Source organism: Rhineura floridana, chromosome 10 (genome assembly GCF_030035675.1).
Source record: "Rhineura floridana isolate rRhiFlo1 chromosome 10, rRhiFlo1.hap2, whole genome shotgun sequence".
Lineage (NCBI taxonomy): Eukaryota > Metazoa > Chordata > Lepidosauria > Squamata > Rhineuridae > Rhineura > Rhineura floridana.
In genome coordinates this window covers 24,434,025-24,452,500 of record NC_084489.1, presented here as the reverse complement: position 1 = coordinate 24,452,500, position 18,476 = coordinate 24,434,025, and the positions used below count along the sequence as shown (strand labels likewise).

The window sequence follows — 18,476 nt, the reverse complement described above, 5'->3', positions numbered from 1 at the left end:
TATCTATCTATCTCCCTTCCTATCTATCTATCTATCTCCCTTCCTATCTATCTATCTATCTCCCTTCCTATCTATCTATCTATCTATCTATCTATCTATCTATCTATCTATCTATCTATCTATCTATCTATCTATCTATCTATCTATCTATCTATCTATCTATCTATCTATCTATCTATCTATCTATCTATCTATCTATCTATCTATCTATCTCCCTTCCTATCTATCTATCTATCTATCTCCCTTCCTATCTATCTATCTATCTATCTCCCTTCCTATCTATCTATCTATCTATCTCCCTTCCTATCTATCTATCTATCTATCTATCTATCTATCTATCTATCTATCTATCTATCTATCTATCTATCTATCTATCTATCTATCTATCTATCTATCTATCTATCTATCTATCTATCTATCTATCTATCTATCTATCTATCTCCCTTCCTATCTATCTATCTATCTATCTATCTCCCTTCCTATCTATCTATCTATCTATCTCCCTTCCTATCTATCTATCTATCTATCTATCTATCTATCTATCTATCTATCTATCTATCTATCTATCTATCTATCTATCTATCTATCTATCTATCTCCCTTCCTATCTATCTATCTATCTATCTATCTATCTATCTATCTCCCTTCCTATCTATCTATCTATCTATCTATCTATCTATCTCCCTTCCTATCTATCTATCTATCTCCCTTCCTACCTTCCTATCTATCTATCTATCTCCCTTCCTACCTTCCTATCTATCTATCTATCTCCCTTCCTACCTTCCTATCTATCTATCTATCTATCTCCCTTCCTACCTTCCTATCTATCTATCTATCTATCTCCCTTCCTACCTTCCTACCTTCCTATCTATCTATCTATCTCCCTTCCTACCTTCCTACCTTCCTATCTATCTATCTACCTTCCTACCTTCCTATCTATCTACCTTCCTACCTTCCTATCTATCTACCTTCCTATCTATCTACCTTCCTACCTTCCTATCTATCTACCTTCCTACCTTCCTATCTATCTACCTTCCTACCTTCCTATCTATCTACCTTCCTACCTTCCTATCTATCTACCTTCCTACCTTCCTATCTATCTACCTTCCTACCTTCCTACCTACCTACCTTCCTACCTTCCTACCTACCTACCTACCTACCTACCTACCTACCTACCTACCTACCTACCTACCTACCTACCTACCTACCTACCTACCTACCTAATCTATCTATCTATATTGTTTCTCATTCAGCAATAATTACCTTTTAAAATCCTGCTAATTCACGCTACCTGATACTCTAGCCAAGCCTTTCCCAACCTTTGAGTCCCCAGATGCTGCTGGACTACAGTTCCCATCGTTCCTGGTCATTGGCCATGCTGGCTGGGGCTGATGGGAGATGTAGTCCAACAACACCTGGGGACGCAAAGGTTGGGAAAGGCTGCTCTAGCCATTGTTCAGCTTCTTTTCAGAGCCCACCATTGGCTTCCTCTCTCTTCTCTCTTCCTGTCTTTGTACTTGATTTGATTTCACTCCTTTACGTTTGCATTTCTTTCTAGTAGTGTTGCTTCTTTTCTGTCCCAGCAGATTCCTCCCCGCACCTCCAAATCTCCATTTCTTGTGTCAGGCCCTCAAGCCTCATGCTGGACATATGTGTAGCACTCTGTCACGTTCAGAGAAGCTAGGTCTCTCAACAACAATGCCTGTAGTGGAATGGAATCTTCATGTTGGATCTGCAACAAGACATTGTAGTGCGACGTGCTCCCATTTTAGGATACCAGCCACTCCATTCCATTCCCCTCTCCCCTCTGGTTTTCTATGCCCCCCCCCAAACACACCCTCCTTTACAAGTAATATAGCATTTCATGTCCACTGAGCATGTTTGCTCTTTTTTGCTCTGTTTTTGAGGTCTCCTCTGTAGGGTTTTTTCTGTAAATCTTGTGTCTCACCCAACCCTGCTGATATCTTCCTGTTATGCGTGGATGGTGACCTTTTGGTTACACAGAGATCAGCAGTCAGAGAATTCAGACCACTCTTTGTATTACAGTGATGTTCAGAGGCTTTGTACCTCTGACTACCAGATGCGAGGGAGAAAGAGGACATTAAAAAATCATTGTATTCTGCTTGTGGTGTTCCAGCAGCATCTTGCTGGCTATTGTTAGAAAAAGATCCCTGGACTAGACGCAGGACTCTTCTTAATGTTCTTTGCTTGAAAGAGGTCTCCTTGGGCAAATCAACAGTGCACATTAAAATAATCTGAAACTGTTTTTTCCTCCAAGGATGTTGCGCTGCAGCCAACTCAGAAGGGATAGGAAGGGGGGAGGCATGAGTTTCAGGCACCTCCGCAGCCAGAAGAAGCAGAGTTGGGGATTGTTGTGTCTGAGCAGGATCATGCAGAAGGGGGGCAGCCTGCTCTCCAGCCAGTTCCCACAAGTAACGCCCTTTCCGAGGAGCTGAGCGCACCGCCCCCAGTTGATGCAGAGGACTTGTGGGGGGAAGTTTCAGAGACAGTGCCAGCTCCTCCCTTGCCAAACAGTTCCCAGGAGGATTCCAGTGTGGCACCGCCCCCTGACCTCGAGCCCGTTGCTCGGGAGCAGGTGTTTTCAGATGAGCTGTTGGATGCGCGTCCTCTGTCTCCTCGTTCCCGTCGCTGCGAGAAATGGACAGGGCAGAGACAGGAATTACGAAGGAGTCAGAGATTACGTTCGAAAACATTTCCTATATAAGCCTGCCGCTCCCAGTGGGGGGTCGTTGAGTCAACTTCCTTCACACACTGCAGAGCATGTCTAGAGTATAGTTAGGGACTCTAGTGAGTTAGTGTAGGGTTTCCTATGAAGCGCAATGCCTTTGATGTATCCATTACTCTAATAAAACGAGATTTACTTGCACACACACTCCAGCCTCATTCTTTCAGCTCTGGATGGGACAAAGGAATTTGCACAGTGAAAATACTCCACACTATTCCTAAAAACTGAAGATCTAGAATTCCTGTCCACTTCTGCTCACAGATTTGTCTCCTCAAACACCTAATCCATGTGTAATCCGTTACCCAAAGAAATACTCTCACAGTCACTTTTAAAAGGCATTCTGGAAGCGTTAGACATTCTCTTGGAATCCTTTCTTCATACCCTATAGTGAAAGGTGGTGTTGATGGTCATTCATATGCCTTTTCCTTTTTGACAGGATGTGGGGTAATAAGATTGGGGACGAAGGCGCCAAAGCTTTTGCAGAAGCATTGAAGAATCATCCCACTATAACAAATGTTAGGTAAGAATTTTTGTGGGCACAAACCTGCCACTTAATGATGAGGTTTTCTTGAATTTATATCCTGCCCTTCTTCCCGAAGGAGACCAGGACAGCAAACATAAACAAAACAATTTAACATGAAAAAGAAAAACATACTAAAACAGTTAAAAAATTCCAGAACACAGTTAAAAACATTCTAAAACACAGTTGAAAATATTATTTGATCAGTGATCTTCCGGTTGCCAGGAATAGTCCTCTTCAGCCATCAGATGACCCACATTTTGAAAGATTATCCTTATGTCAGAAGAGGATTTCAACAACATGCAGCATAACAAGCACCCCAAACTTCAGAACTGTGGAGCACCTTAGGCCTGTAAAATGGGCCCGCGAGGCTGGAGTCACCACCCAGCATTCTTGGGTAGTTGCCAAGGACCCAGCCCTCTCGCAGGGCCCACAGTTTGTACCTGGTTCAGATAGATCTCACCACCCTTTAAATTTCCCACAATGCCTCTGTCCTAGCATTGCTGTGGTGCATTGTGGGAAATTAAAAGGATGTCTAGACCTAGTGCCGCTTGGAGCACTGCCTCAGCCCGCTAACAGAAGACACTCCAGCCCTGGGGCCTTGGTGTAGGTAATGGAGTGGGTTGTTCCAAAGATGGTAAGCTGCTTTGGACAGGAACTGAGTCATCCTCCTAAACAGAGTCTGTTGAAGTCTAGCAATACCAGTAGGTTGTTGGCAGAGAAGCCGAGAGCTTAATTTAGAGCAAAGACCTTTTAAAAATTGAACATGATTGATGTTTTAAAATGAAAACAAATGGCCATTTTCCATCCCTCCACAAGATGGCAGACTTTACTGGAATTCATCTGATGGAAATGGCAAAATCTGTTTACACCTGGCTGGGGAGGGGGCACTGAACACATTATATTTTTGAGGGGTGGAAACCTAAGATGCTTTAAGTGTGTGCCCCCAAAATATAAAGCAGGAATACTTCTGCCAGAGTGAAATACAAGGAAGCCATAATTGGTTCCAGTTCTTTTTGAGAGTACAAGCAATGGCAGTCTACTTTCGTCTACTATGTAAAACAGCTGATAACAAGAGCGAATGTTGTGTTTGGAGATATGGTTGGATTCCTAGCTTGGAAGCTTTGGGCAAAGTCTCTTTCTGTGCCTCACCTTCTTTCCAATGTTACTGGGAGATTGTGGGCTCTTTGGAGAAAAGGACAGCTTCAGGGAATAAATAATTGAGAGCAGAGGCAGGGAACTTTTTTCAACCCGAGGGCCACATTCCTTTCTGGGCAATCTTCTGAAGGCCACATCCCAGTGGTGGGCAGGGCCAGAGACAAAAGTGGGTGGAGCAATGAATGTAAATTTTACCTTTGTACAATAAGCTAGTTGCTACACACACACTCACCCACCCTTCCCTATCCTCCATCCAGGCAAGCATGAGTCACTATCAGAATTCAAGGATACAGTCCAGCCAGCCAGAAACTCAAAGAGGGTGCAGCATGGGGAGATTCCTGGGGCCATATGTATGGCCTGGGGGGTGTGCATTTGATCCTGGGCCTGAGGGTCCCCACCTCCGATTGAGAGCTTTAGAGCCGCTCCCCCTCAAAAAAAATGTGGCTCATGGTCTAAGCTGATACCCTGTGAGATCTTGGGGAGTCATCTATCCCAGCCTTTCCCAACGTTTGGGTCCTCAGATATTGCTGGACTACAATTGCCATAATTCCTGACCATTGACCATGCTGGCTGGGGCTGATGGGAGTTGTAGTCCAGCAATATCTGGGACCCAAAGATTGGGAAAGGCTGATCTACACCACATTCCCTGTCTCTTCCTTTCTGTTATCTCCAACAGCAATCGCTATGTCAGAAGTGGGTTTCTGGAGAGTCACATTTTATTCAGTTGGTGCTTAAAATATTTCTGTGGCACTTTTCTGCCCTAGCAAGGACCCCGAGATGGGTTTAACAGAAAACACAAATACCACTTTAAACCAGGTGTGGGGAACCGTTGCCCTTCCAGATCTTACTAAACTACAACTCCCATCAGCTCCAACAAGCATGGCCAGTCTCCAGAGATGATGGGAGATGAGGCTGAGCAACATCTGGAGGGCCAAAGGTTCCCCACTGAGCACGCACATTAAGGAACCTTTTGTTTTTGCTTTTATGATTAATTTCAACATTTTTTTCCACTGTATGCTTTATATAATTTTTATGTACATTGCTTAGAAACTTTGGTAATTATAAACAGTATGTAAATACCTTAAAGAAAGAAAGAATTAATGACACATTCTTCAAGCATAGGCGCATTTCTGGCTTTTACTAAAAATGTCCCTTTGAAGAGGAAACTCCCAGATGGCTCCATTCTCTTGCATGTGCAGCTTCTCCTGTTTTCAAACTTAGGTCCCTGGTTGCCACTGGAGCCAGTTTCAAGTGTGTGAAGAGGGAAGACCCATAACCTTCCATTTTAACGCCCATGGGGCATCTGATGAGATACTCGCTGTTTTTATGAGATACAGTAGGGCCCCACTTTACAGCGTTCCGTTTTCCGGCGTTCCGCTGATGCGGTGGCTTTCAATTAGGGGAAATTCCCCATTTTAAAGCAAATTTTGCGCTTTTGCGGCATTTTCACAGCATTTTTGCGTGACACGACCCATTATAGTCAATGGGTTCCGCTTTACGGTGGGGGCCTGGTCCCTAACCCGCCGTATAAGCAGGGCCCTACTGTAGTCCTCCCAGTGCTGGTTTTGAAGGAGAGGGACAAAGTGTCCTATTAGGGGACACTTCTAATCCCCGAGGCACTTTGAGCTGCATGTGTATCAAACTTTGGCTGTCTGTCTGTTTCAGAAGTCTCTTGGCCATTTTGATACCTCTGGGATTAAAGTCCAAGCATCTTTATAGAAAAGAGGTGGGGGCGGACAGCAAGAGAGGGCCTGGGGTGCAAATAGCTATGCAATAGGTTGTCTAGCCCATGAAGAGTTTGCCTTTTTTATCCTTAAACAGCAGCCCTTCATGCTGTAACACAAACTGCTGGTGAAACCATTCCCCCGCCCTTCATTTGCAAAAACATTTTTATTCTTTTTGGTTTCGCCTCCATCCAGTATAAAGAGAGACAGCAATTGTTTGCAAGATTACTAAAACTGATAAGCAGAAACAGACACGTACAAACAAAAACCTTTAAGTATGTGCCTCGTCACGGAGACAGTGAAACCAGGTACATTGTGTAACCTCTCAATGTAACCCAGAGAAGCATACATACAAAATAAAAGTACATCCAGCCTTCCGGCCTCTCTCTGCCTGGCCCTCAGGACTCACTCTAGGCTACATGCTTCACACCTTCCTTGAATATTTTTGCCTAGCTGAAATGTGCTGTTGAAGTCTGATAATGCCTCTTGCTTGGCTGGCAGGGGAGGATAGAGAGGGGTGTGCAAGTATGCATACACTAGCCTACTGTAAAAAGGTAAAATTCATATTTGTTGCTCTACTCGCTTTCGCTTCTGGCTCCATCCACCACTGGCATGTGGCCCCTGAAAGGTTATCCAGAAGAGATACAGCCCTTGGAGCAAAAAAGGTTCCCCACCTTTTGGGGGCATCAGCATTGTGATAACCACATTAGCACCTTTAACTCCGCTTCATGTTTCAGCATAGTTTTACCATTTTTAGAGGAAGATTGGATCCCTTGGGCAGCCCCACATCTTGGGGCTGTAATACCTGACCTGACACGGCAAGCAGTATTCCCATTTTAGTTCCAACTTCATTTAGAGGGAAAAATCCCTTTTTTGAATGACGGTGGCATTTTTTTCTAAAAGCCTTGAACTCACCGGTTCTTCAGAAGCAGAGCAGCTGGTCAATGCAGCCCTGGAAAGACGGCAGAGCACCAATTCACTTTGAACCCAAATCAAAGTGCATGGAAATGAAAAGGCTCACATGGGTTCCTGTGGGCTTTGGGCGATGCCAGTTTCCAGTTGTTTCTTCTGCACAGCTCTCCCTTTCACTTGAGCACTCTTTTTTAGCATGTGCTCATGTGGCCCAGCATTTAAGCAGCTCGGAGGGTTGTGCTCTGGGCATAAGATTAAAGGTCAGAGGTGGCCTTGTGAAAATGTTGGGGGGGGGCCTTCCTTCCCTCCCTTCCTGCCTTCTCAGCCAATGGCTGTTTGAATACAGGGATCTGCTTGTGACGGATTAGAAGCTGCTGTGACACACCAGAGGTACAAGGTACATTGGCTTTGAGAGGTGCAGGATTAAGGGAAAATAGCTTCTCACTGGACAAATGCATATTATTTGGCAAATCTAGATAAGATGGTGAAGCATCTTCCCTAAAAGCAATGTCGTTTTTTGGGGTTCTCTCTTGTATGGCCCTTTTTAACAAGGTTTGTGATTTTTTTGTGGGGATGAGTGTCCCCCCTCCAATTCTGGGCCTGTTTGCGACTGGCTGATTTGTACGAACTCTCTATGTTGTTAGCATTTGAGATGTGTGGTTCCTTTCTGCAGCACACCTGTTCTTTGCAGACACTGTGGCCTGAGTTGTAAAGGTTGATCATAGAAAGCTGCCGCATACTGAATCAGCCCATGAGTCAATCTAGCTCAGTATTGTCGACACGGAGTGGCAGGGACTCTTCAGGGTTTCAGGCAAGGGGCATTTCTAGTTCTACCTTGAGATGCCGCAGACTGAACCTTCTGCATCCAAGTCAGATGCTCTACCACTAAGCCTTGGCCTGTCCTCTTCAGAGGGAGGTGGTGAAGAGTGGTGCTGCCTTTGGGCGGGTGGTTGGTCATCCCCATACACAATGATAAACCCTTGTTTAAAAGGGATATATAAGAGAGACCTGCTGGAAAAAACACATCATTTTTGGGTAAGACACCCCAATGTCTTACCTAGATTTCCCAAATAATATGTATTTATCCTGGAGGAGAGCTTTGTGCATGCCATGGACTTGCAAAAAAGGCAAATAATTGGGTGTTAGAACAACTTAAACCAGAACTATCACTAGAAGCTAAAATGATGAAACTGAGGTTATCATGAGGTTAAAATGATGAAGCTGAGGTTGGACACCTAATGAGAAGACATGATTCACTAGACAAGACAATAATGCTGGGGAAAACAGAAGGGAGTAGAAAAAGAGGAAGACCAAACAAGAGATGGACTGATTCCATAAAGGAAGCCACAGACCTGAACTTACAAGATCTGAACAGGGTGGTTCACGACAGATGTTATTGGAGGTCGCTGATTCATAGGATTGCCACAAGTCGTAATTGGCTTGAAGGCATATAATAACAACAGTGTATTTATCCTATTAGAAATCTCCCCGCCCCTGCAAACACCCAGCTCTCAGAGCTAATTTATCTTTGCTTCTGGTTGGCCCCTGTGAGAATACGGCGCTGGCCTAGACGGGCCTTTGACCTGATCAGCTGGACTTTTCCTCCATTCTTGCCTGTAGCTTCTGGTCATGTTAGTCCAGTTAGGTGTGCAGTATATAGGAACAGCATCAACAGGAGGAACAGTCCAGGAGCCATCTATGTGCAAAGAAATGGCATGGCTTTTCCTGCCCGTGTGGTTCCAATAAACCCATCTGGGTGGAGCGGTGGGGGAAGGATCTTCAGGGAAAGCAGGTCTGATGCTGCCTCCACACTGTTAGTCCTTGGCGAGAGGAATTCATGCGCAGAGCAGAGGTTTAGGTTTGCACAGTTGAAGTGGATTGAAGGGCTCTGTCAAATCTGCTCAAACAAACACAGACTGTTTGCGGTGTGAAAAAGGGAGGGAGGAAATGTATTGCAAAGTGTGGGATGAATGAATGAGTTAACGGGAAGACATGTAAAGCAGATCAGGCTGAGTGCAGGATACATGTTCATCCCTGTATAACTGCCATGTAAGCTAATCAAAATGAATGCTCAATAAATACAGGACATAGTTCAACCACTGGATAAACTGTGCAAGCAAATCAGGATGAATGCTGCACAAAGATGTCATGTGGAGGAGCCCACAAACAGTGTATCATGCCTCAGACAGCCAAAACCGCAGTCTTCCCCATGGCTGTGGTTATTAGACTCAAAGCAGTGGTGGCTGGTAGCTCCATGGCAGTGGAATCCGCTCTGGGTTTTAGTCCGACCGTTCAAGGAGCAGTCCAAGGTACAACACTAAGTTTGGACTAAAACCCGGAGCAGATTCCACTGCCCCACTGACAGGGAGCTACCAAACGCTACTGACTGAAAGCGAGTTGATCAATGTAACCCATTATGCAGTTGGGCCATTTTAGGCTCTGGACTTAATGCTCTTACTGGGGGGAGTGCACCTACATTCTTTAGATGGTAACATGTATGACTTTGCTTCAAAATGGGGTGAACTAATGCTGCTGTGGGTTTTGCGGGGGGGGGAACCGCTGCTCCTCCTCTTGAGTGGGGCCCTGAACCTCTGCCCCAATGTTCTGCCCTGGCGGTGCCACTCTGTGCAAGTGAAGGAAGAGGCTCCCTGCCGCCAGCAGAGTGCCATATGCATGATACCTTTGTGCACATCGTTGTTTGTCTAACGTCTGATTACATAAAGCCTTGTCCAAATGCAAAAAAACGCTATCGCTGGTTGTAAAGAAAGTATTTATTGCTGTTGGTGTGTGAGCTTGTTAGCCTTTGAAATATTTCCCCATCTATCGTTTCTTCACAGTCTTGCATTTAACGGCATTACGACAGAAGGAGGCAAAAGCATCGCAGAAGCTATGAAACACAACAACACGGTGAATATATTTTGGTAAGGATCCAGTTTCCACCAGATCCTGGGAAGGAGGGGTCAGATTTCCTGGACCCAGGGGCTGCCTCCCTTTGTAGGAGAGGGAAGAGGGTCGCTATGGGGCTGTGGAGTGAACCAGCAGTCAGTGGATGGGAGGGAAGTTGTTTTTTATTTATTAATTTATTATTATTATTATTATTATTAATCACTTGATACCTGAAGGCCCCCAAGTGACTTACATAGTGTTAAAACAAAGACAAATAACACACACTAGAAGAATAAACAACAGGACCATAGCTATAATACCCCCATGCAGCCGCAGGAAGGTTTGGCAATGTATTAAAACAAAACATCATCTCAGTCTATCAAATGTCTGAGAGAAAAGGAAATCTAGGTGGCAGGTGCGTATCTCTCGGAAGAACAAATAAGTGGCTGGAGAAGTGGGCCACCTTAGCCGTGTGCCAGCCACGCGAGGGAGATGAACAGATCACATCAGCCACAGAAGCAGCCAAGGAGGCAGCAAACACCCACCCTGCTACCTTAGAAAGCAGACGGAATACAGAACAGGAGACATGGGAGGGGGGAGCTCCCACTGAGGCATTTGGGGACTTCCCTCATGTAAGGGAACATCACTTACTAATTCCTGTGGGTTAACATCTAGAATTATTTTGAAACTTGATGGGGAAACCGCAAACGGGAAAATCGTCTCCTCAATTAAGAGGAGTCAGAGCGACTTGGTATGTTAGCTGCCTACCAAACTACAGCAGCAAAATTTTCTTTAAAGCATCTTTACTCCACTCTGCAGCTCCCAGACACAGCTGATACAAGATCAGGAGCAGCCCTATCTTGTCAAGACAAAGAGATATGCAAGGAAGGGAAGCTGCTGTAGAGCAGGGCTGGGGAACCTATAGCCTCCAGATGTCGTTGAACTCCCATCAGCCCCAGCCAGCATAGCCCATGGTCAGGGACAATGAGAGCTGTAGTTCAGCAATATGTGGAGGGCCACGTATTAACCGTGTTTGTTTTAGAGCAGGTGTGAGGAAGCTCTGCCCCCCCCAGATGTTGCTGGACTACAGCAACCATTGGCCATGTTCTCTGGGGCTGATGAGAGTTTTGGTTCAGCAACATCTGCAGGGTCAAAGGTTCCCCACAGCTGGTGTACAGGCTTTCAAGCAAGGGAGTGAAGGAAGAGGAAACATTATTTTTAAATCCTCCGCCCAGCCCAAGATGTTGATGGCAGATGGAAACAAAGCCAGATCCAAGCAGTTGGTTTAAAATGTTTGGGGGCAATCCCTACATATTAAGTACACCACAGGTTTGCAGGACTCCTTTCTTCCAGTTGTACAGGAGTAGCAGTCGTACACACACAATCCCAAATTGAGCAACCCAGAATCCCGATAGATCAATCTGTACCTCTGTCAGATTAACATATAGAGAAGACCTATGGAGTTTTGTTGGGGTGTTTCTGTTTATTATTTTATTTTTTAAAAGTTACATTCCACTCTTCATTTGAAATAAATCCCAGCACAGATTACAATAAATGTTACAAAACAACAAATCAACAGCCAATAAGACATCTAGAATTAGCCAGTTGTGTTTGCACAGTCTTTTATTGTGTTCCTGTAAGATACTCCATAAATATTGCAAGGAATCTTTTGCTACTTACGTTTGCCCTAGACATTCTTCCTTCTGTGCCTTTGAACCTGATTTGAAGCAGGGACATGAAACGCTCAATGTAACATACCGGAAGGCCAATTCTTCTCCAGCCTTATTCCACATCACAGTTCTAACAACACATGGCTTATCCTGACCACATTTCTGGATACAATAAATTACTGTGCTTTTAGAACAGCTCGCCCTGGGATTGATGATAAAGGGGAGGCAGCAATGGATTGTAGCCCAAGTGGTGCCCAGCTTCTGGTGCAAGACTCTTGGAAACAGTGGCTACAAAGCTACATCTTGAACAGTAAAGAGCTGAAGTGAACAAACAGTACCAGAGTGTATTACACAGCCACGAGAGTGGCTGTATACTATAGCCAGCATGGATTTTTCACATTCCGCAATGTTAAATTGAAAATATCCCCCCATGCCATTCTGCTGCTCCCCATAAGCTCATTTCAAAACAAAACCTTACAAAACTTATAGTCCTGAACTCAGAAACGCTTGCTTAACAGCCCTCTAAGTTTTCATGGCACTACACAAACCACTCAGAGAATCCAGAGTTCAAAGTGTAAAACAAGGGGGGGAAATCCAGACCCCTGTTGGACTTTTTTCTGTCAGTGTTCTCATAATTTGTTGAAATTAATGAAAAATCACCCATGTTCACAGAGTACCTGTAATCCTATTACTGACCTTGCCCCATACTCTGACCGTCATCTGTAGTTTAAAAGTTAAAAGAAGGCATGGCTGATTTTTAATTAATTTAAGAAATTTAACATTGGAGTCAATAATAAACACAAGCATGCTCAGTACGAACCAACTGTCAGCAGGGCCGGCCCCAGGCATGCCAGGGCCCTTGGGAACCAGCCGGCACTGGACCCCTCCGCAATCCACGGAACTTAAGCATCCGCAGACCGCAAGACAGGAGCTTCCGCTTCACCTACCTTTCTGTTGTTTTTTGCGGCGCGCGCAGGTTTGCCATCAATCAAGATGGCGGCTGAGGTTTCCCTAAGGAGCTGAAGCCTCTGCCGCCATCTTTGTTGATGGCAGCAACGCACGTGTGTAGCACACATGCGTGCCATCAGCCAAGATGGCGGCAGAGGCTTCAGCTCCTTAAGGAAACCTTGGCTGCCATCTTTATTGATGGCAAATCTGCGCCCCGCAAAAAACAAAGGAAAGTTAGGTAAAGCGGGGGGATAGCGGGGATGGCAGTCAGTGGATGCTTCCGCAGACCGCATAAGGAGAGTGGAGGGCCCCCTGTAGCTCCAGGGGCCATTGGGCCAGTGCCCCACCTGGCCTCCCTTTAGAACCAGCCCTGACTGTCAGTGTTCTAAAAGCCAGACTCACAGCTATTTGGCTTGGCTAATCAGGTGGCCACACCCATGCCAGACCTTTATTTCACTTTAGACAGTCATGGCTTCCCCCAAAGAATCCTGGGAAGTGTAGTTTGTGAAGGGTGCTGTTAGGAGACTCCTATTCCACTGACAGAGCTCCAGTGACCAGAGTGGTTTAACAGTCAGCCCCTCTTCTGGGGATTACAGCTCTGTGAGGGGAATAGGGTGTCCCCTAGCAACTCTCAGCACTCTTCACAAACTACACTTCCCAGGATTCTTCCTAGCCTCCTCCTACCTACTGTCCTCTCCCAGATTGGACTAAGACCAATCCAAATTGTGTTTGCATTTTGACAAATTTGCAGAGCAGTACAATATCTCAGAGAGGAGGTCAGGTCTCCTGCTCCCCTCGTGCATTCACTGTAACTGCCCAATTTCCCTGCTTTTTAAATTTTGATAGAAATATCTGCTGGCTATAGGCACGTTCTTAAACCGTAAGGGTTTTTTTGCCTATTAGTCCATTTGTTCCAGGTTGCATTGCCCTTAAAGTGCACAGTTAGCTGGAAACCTATGAGCAGCCACAATCCCAGCTCTACAAACAAGGAAGAAAGAGTGACTCTCGAGTGTAGTAAGTTAGCTCAAATAATTGATTCTTCACAGAATATGAATTTTAGGAACAGGAAGTAGAACCTGCAATAAAATGTTACAAGTATATTCTTGCCCCCTTATAGGAATACTCCTGTTCAAGCTGTTCTCTTGCAGGCCAATCCAATCCAGTCGGGCTCTTGACGTAGTTGCCCCCCAGCACCCTCTCCGGCATTGTGGAGCCCGGTTTGCACCTTGGTACACCAGTGAGCTAAGGGCAATGAAACAGGCTGGACGATGGCTAGAGGGCAATTGGTGAAAGACGTGCTGTGAGGCTGATCGGGCACAAGTAAAACATCATAACCGTGCTTACTGTGTGGTGGTGAGGGCGGTAAAGAAGACCCACTTCTCTGCCTCCATCACTTCCTCAAGTAGCTGTCCAGTGGAGCTTTTCTGTATTGTCAGGAGTCTGTTGACATCAACTCCAGGAAATGGGAGTTTTAGACCCTTCGGAGGCCCACTGGGAATTGTTTGTGAGGCACTTTGAGAGTAAAGTTGCTCACCTCCTTAGCAGTCTTGATGCCCCCTCCACATCTACTGTAGTCCCCAATGAGGTGTCCAGTGCAACGTCTGCTGCAACTTCTTGGGAACAGTTTCAGTTGATGCGGCCTGATGACGTGGACAAGGTGCTTGCGATGATGCGTCCAGCAATGTGTCCTCTCGACCCTTGCCCTTTTTGGCCTCTTAAAGCTTGCCGAGGGGGTTTGACCAAGTGGGTCCAGAGTGTGGTCAACGCATCATTGCGGGAGGGAGTGGTTCCAGGTGCCTTGAAAGAGGCGGTGATCTGACCACTCCTGAAAAAGCCCACCCTGGACCTATTGGTTTGTGACAACTACTGACCAGCTGCAAACACCCCCTTTTTAGGGAAGGTGATGGAGAGGGTTGTGGCGCAGCAACTGCAAGTACTCTTGGAGGAAACAGATTACCTTGACCCATCCCAGTCTGGGTTCAGGCCGGGTTATGGGACTGAATCGGCCTTGGTTGCCCTGATGGATGACCTTTATCAGGAGAAAGACAGGGGGAGTGCGACCTTGTTATTCTTACTTGATCTCTCAGCGGCTTTTGATACCATTGACCATGGTATACTTCTGGGCCAACTTGGTGAGATGGATATTGGAGGAACTGTTTTACAGTGGTTCCGATCCTATCTCCAAAGCTGCTCTCAGAGAATACCATTGGGTGACTTTCAGCCCCCTGGCAGTTGTGCTGTGAGGTGCCTCAGGGTACCATCTTGTCCCCTGTGCTGTTTAACATCTATATGAAGCTGTTGGGAGTGGTCATCAGGAGATTTGGGGTGAGGTGTCAGCAGTATATGGACAATACCCAGCTCTATTTCTCTGTAACATCTGAATCAGGAGAGGCCGTACAACGGAGGCACTGTGAGTTGGTGGTTCTCGAGTTTGGACAATTGGTCAGTTGCCTGCTTTGGATGGGGTCATACTCCCTCTGAAAGAGCAGGTCCGTAGCCTGGGTGTTCTCCTGGATCCATCCTTGTCACTAGAGGCCCAGGTGACCTCAGTGGCTAGGGGTGCTTTTTACCAGCTTTGGCTGATAAGACAGCTGCAGCCGTTTCTGTATTGGGATAGCCTGACCACTGTTGTCCACGCACTGGTAACCTCCAGGCTGAATTACTGTAATGCGTTCTTTGTGGGGCTGCCCTTGAGGTTGATCTGGAAGTTGCAGCTGGTCCAAAATGAGGCAGCAACACTGCTCACTGGGGCGTGGCATTGCCAACATGTCACCCCACTGCTGAAAGAATTGCACTGGCTGCCCATTTGCTACTGCCTCAAATTCAAGGTTCTAGTTTTGGTGTACAAAGCCCTATACATCTTGGGACCAGGATACCTGAAAGACCATCTTATCCCTTATATACCCAGTCGATCACTTTGCTCTGCAGGTGAGGGCCTCCTGCAGATACCATCTTATCAGGAGGTCCGTTCCGTGCAACATAGGAAATGGACCTCTAGTGTGGCGGCACCTACCCTGTGGAACTCCCTCCCCTTAAATATTAGGCAGGCGCCATCTCTGTTATCTTTTTGGCTCCTATTGAAGACTTTCCTCTTTCAACAAGCCTTTTAAGTTAAGACCTATCTCAGTCCGTGTCTGTGTTGGAATTGCTTTTAATATGTTTTTTTTAAAAAAAAAACTTCCCCTCCTAAGCAATATGTTTTTCTTAACCCTTTTTATTTAAGACGTTTTTAAAGCTTTTTTAAAGAATGTTTTTTAAGGTTTGGTTTTAATGTATTTTAAGGTCTGTTTTTATGATTTTTAAAGTGTTTTTACTGCTTTTGTTTACCACCCTGGGCTCCTGCTGGGAAGAAGGGCGGGATATTAAATAAATAAATAAATAAATAAATAAATAAATAAATAAATAAATAAAATCCATTCCATTCCATCTCCCTGCAGTTTTTTATTCCCAGCTGGATACAAGATTCTGTGGCTACTGACCATGCTTAATCCACACAGAGCTGAGTTTTGTTGTTGTCGTACCCTTGGTTGGTTTTTACAGCTTTACCACAGCAGAGGAACATAGAAAGCTGCCTTATACTGAATCAAACCATTGGTCCATTTAGCTCAGTATTGTCTACCCTGACTGGCAGCTGCTCTCCAGGGTATCAGATGTTAGGGTTTGCACCGGGACCTTCTGCATGCAAAGCAGATGCGCGACCACTGAGCCACGGCATACGTGGAACCTCCACATTTCTCAGTGCCTCCTCTTTTGTCTTCATTTCTGTCACTGCTCGCTGCCTGCTATTATTTATTTATTTATTTATTTATTTATTTTATTTCATTTTTAAACCGCCCATAGCTAGTAGCTCTCTGGGCGGTGTACAAAACAGAGTTAAAATACAATGTTACAGTAAAATCCATTTCAAATAACAAGAGAATTTAAAACATTCACATAAACATTAACCATTAACATTAACATTAAAATGCCTGGGAGTATAGCCATGTCTTAACCTGGCACCTAAAAGAAAATACCGAAGTCGCCAGGCGTATCTCCTCTGGTAAGCTGTTCCACAATTCGGGGGCCACCACAGAAAAGGCCCTAGATCTAGTAGTAATCCTCCGGGCATCTTGATGAGTTGGTACCCAGAGGAGGGCCTTAGATACTGAACGAAGTGGACGGGTAGGTTCATAGCAGGAGAGGGGTTCCACAAGGTACTGCGGTCCCACACCGTGTAAGGCTTTATAGGTCAAAACCAACACCTTGAATCTGGCTCGGAAACAAACAGGTAGCCAGTGCAAACAGGCCAGGACAGGTGTTATATGCGCGGACCGATTGGTCCTCGTCAGCAGCCTGGCTGCCGCATTTTGCACTAGCTGTAGTTTCCGAACTGTCTTCAAGGGCAGCCCTACGTAGAGCGCATTACAGTAATCCAATCTAGAGGTTACCAGAGTATGAACAACTGAGGCGAGATCGTCACTGTCCAGATAGGGGCGTAGTTGGGCGACTAAGCGAAGATGGTAAAACGCATTCCGTGCCACTGAGGTCACTTGAGCCTCAAGCGACAAGGAAGGGTCAAAAAGGATGCCCAAACTACGAACCTGTTCCTTCAAGGGGAGTGTAACCCCATCTAGAACAGGTCAAACATCCACCATCTGGGCAGAAAAAGAGTTCACCAACAGTGTCTCGGACTTGTCTGGATTGAGTTTCAGTTTATTAGCTCTCATCCAGTCCATTATCGCGGTCAGGCAACGGTTTAGCACATCGACAGCCTCACCTGAAGAAGGTGAAAAGGAGAAGTAGAGCTGCGTGTCATCAGCGTACTGATGGCAACGCACTCCAAAACTCCTGATGACCGCACCCAGAGGCTGCATGTAGATGTTAAAAAGTATGGGGGACAAAACCGATCCCTGAGGGACTCCACAATGGAGAGTCCAGGGTATCGAGCAATGTTCCCCAGGCACTACCTTCTGGCGACGATCCGCTAAGTAGGAGCAGAGCCACTGCCAAGCAGTGCCCCCAACTCCCAACTCCGCGAGCCTCCCCAGAAGGATACCATGGTCGATGGTATCAAATGCCGCTGAGAGATCAAGGAGAATCAACAGGGTCACACTCCCCCTGTCCCTCTCCCGACAGAGGTCATCATACAGGGCGACCAAGGCTGTTTCAGTGCCAAAACCGGACCTAAAACCGGATTGAAACGGATCCAGATAATCGGTTTCATCCAAAAGCGCCTGGAGTTGGGTGGCGACGACCCGCTCCAAAACCTTGCCCAAAAAAGGGACATTCGCCACCGGTCTATAGTTGTTCAAAATATCTGGGTCCAAAGAAGGTTTCTTTAAAAGAGGTCTCACTACTGCCTCCTTAAGACTACCAGGGACTACTCCCTCTCTCAAGGAGGCATTTATCACCTCTTTGGCCCAGCCGGTGGTTACAGCCCTGCCAGCCTTCACCAGCCAAGATGGGCAAGGGTCCAGAGCAGACGTGGTCACCCGCACCATTCCAAGTACCTTGTCCACTTCCTCAAGCTGCACCAACTGAAACTCATCCAATAATAAAGGACAAGGCCGCGCTCTGGACACTTCAATGGATTCAACTGCCATAATGTCAGAGTCCAAGTCCCGACGGATGCAGTCAATCTTATCTTGGAAGTGCTCCGCAAATTCGTTACAGCGGGCTTCCGATATTTCCTTAGTATCAGGAGGGCCAGAATGTAAGAGCCCTCGTACCACCTTAAATAGCTCCGCTGGGCGGCAAAGAGATGATCTAATAGTGGCAGCGAAATAAGACTTTTTTGCCGCCCTGACCGCTTTTACGTATAACTTAGTGGAAGCACTTACCAAAGAATGACTACATCTGTCAGGAGTTCACCTCCACCTGCACTGTAGCCTCCTTCTCTCTTGCTTCATCACTCTCAGCTCCGGGGTATACCAC

At 45.9% G+C, this 18,476-nt stretch overlaps 1 protein-coding gene across 3 annotated transcripts in view; it reads left to right on the top strand.

Annotated features, from left to right (window-relative positions):
• Window positions 1-18,476, top strand: part of NOD1 (nucleotide binding oligomerization domain containing 1) — a 71,746-nt gene that overhangs the window by 44,938 nt on the left and 8,332 nt on the right. For all 3 annotated transcript variants that reach the window (XR_009758111.1, XM_061586580.1, XM_061586581.1), the window contains exons 8-9: window positions 3,182-3,265; window positions 9,897-9,980. Coding sequence is in view for 2 of the 3 variants with exons in the window: in XM_061586580.1 (XP_061442564.1) it covers window positions 3,182-3,265; window positions 9,897-9,980 (168 nt within the window). In the remaining variant the exon portion in view is untranslated. The remainder of the gene's footprint in view (window positions 1-3,181; window positions 3,266-9,896; window positions 9,981-18,476) is intronic.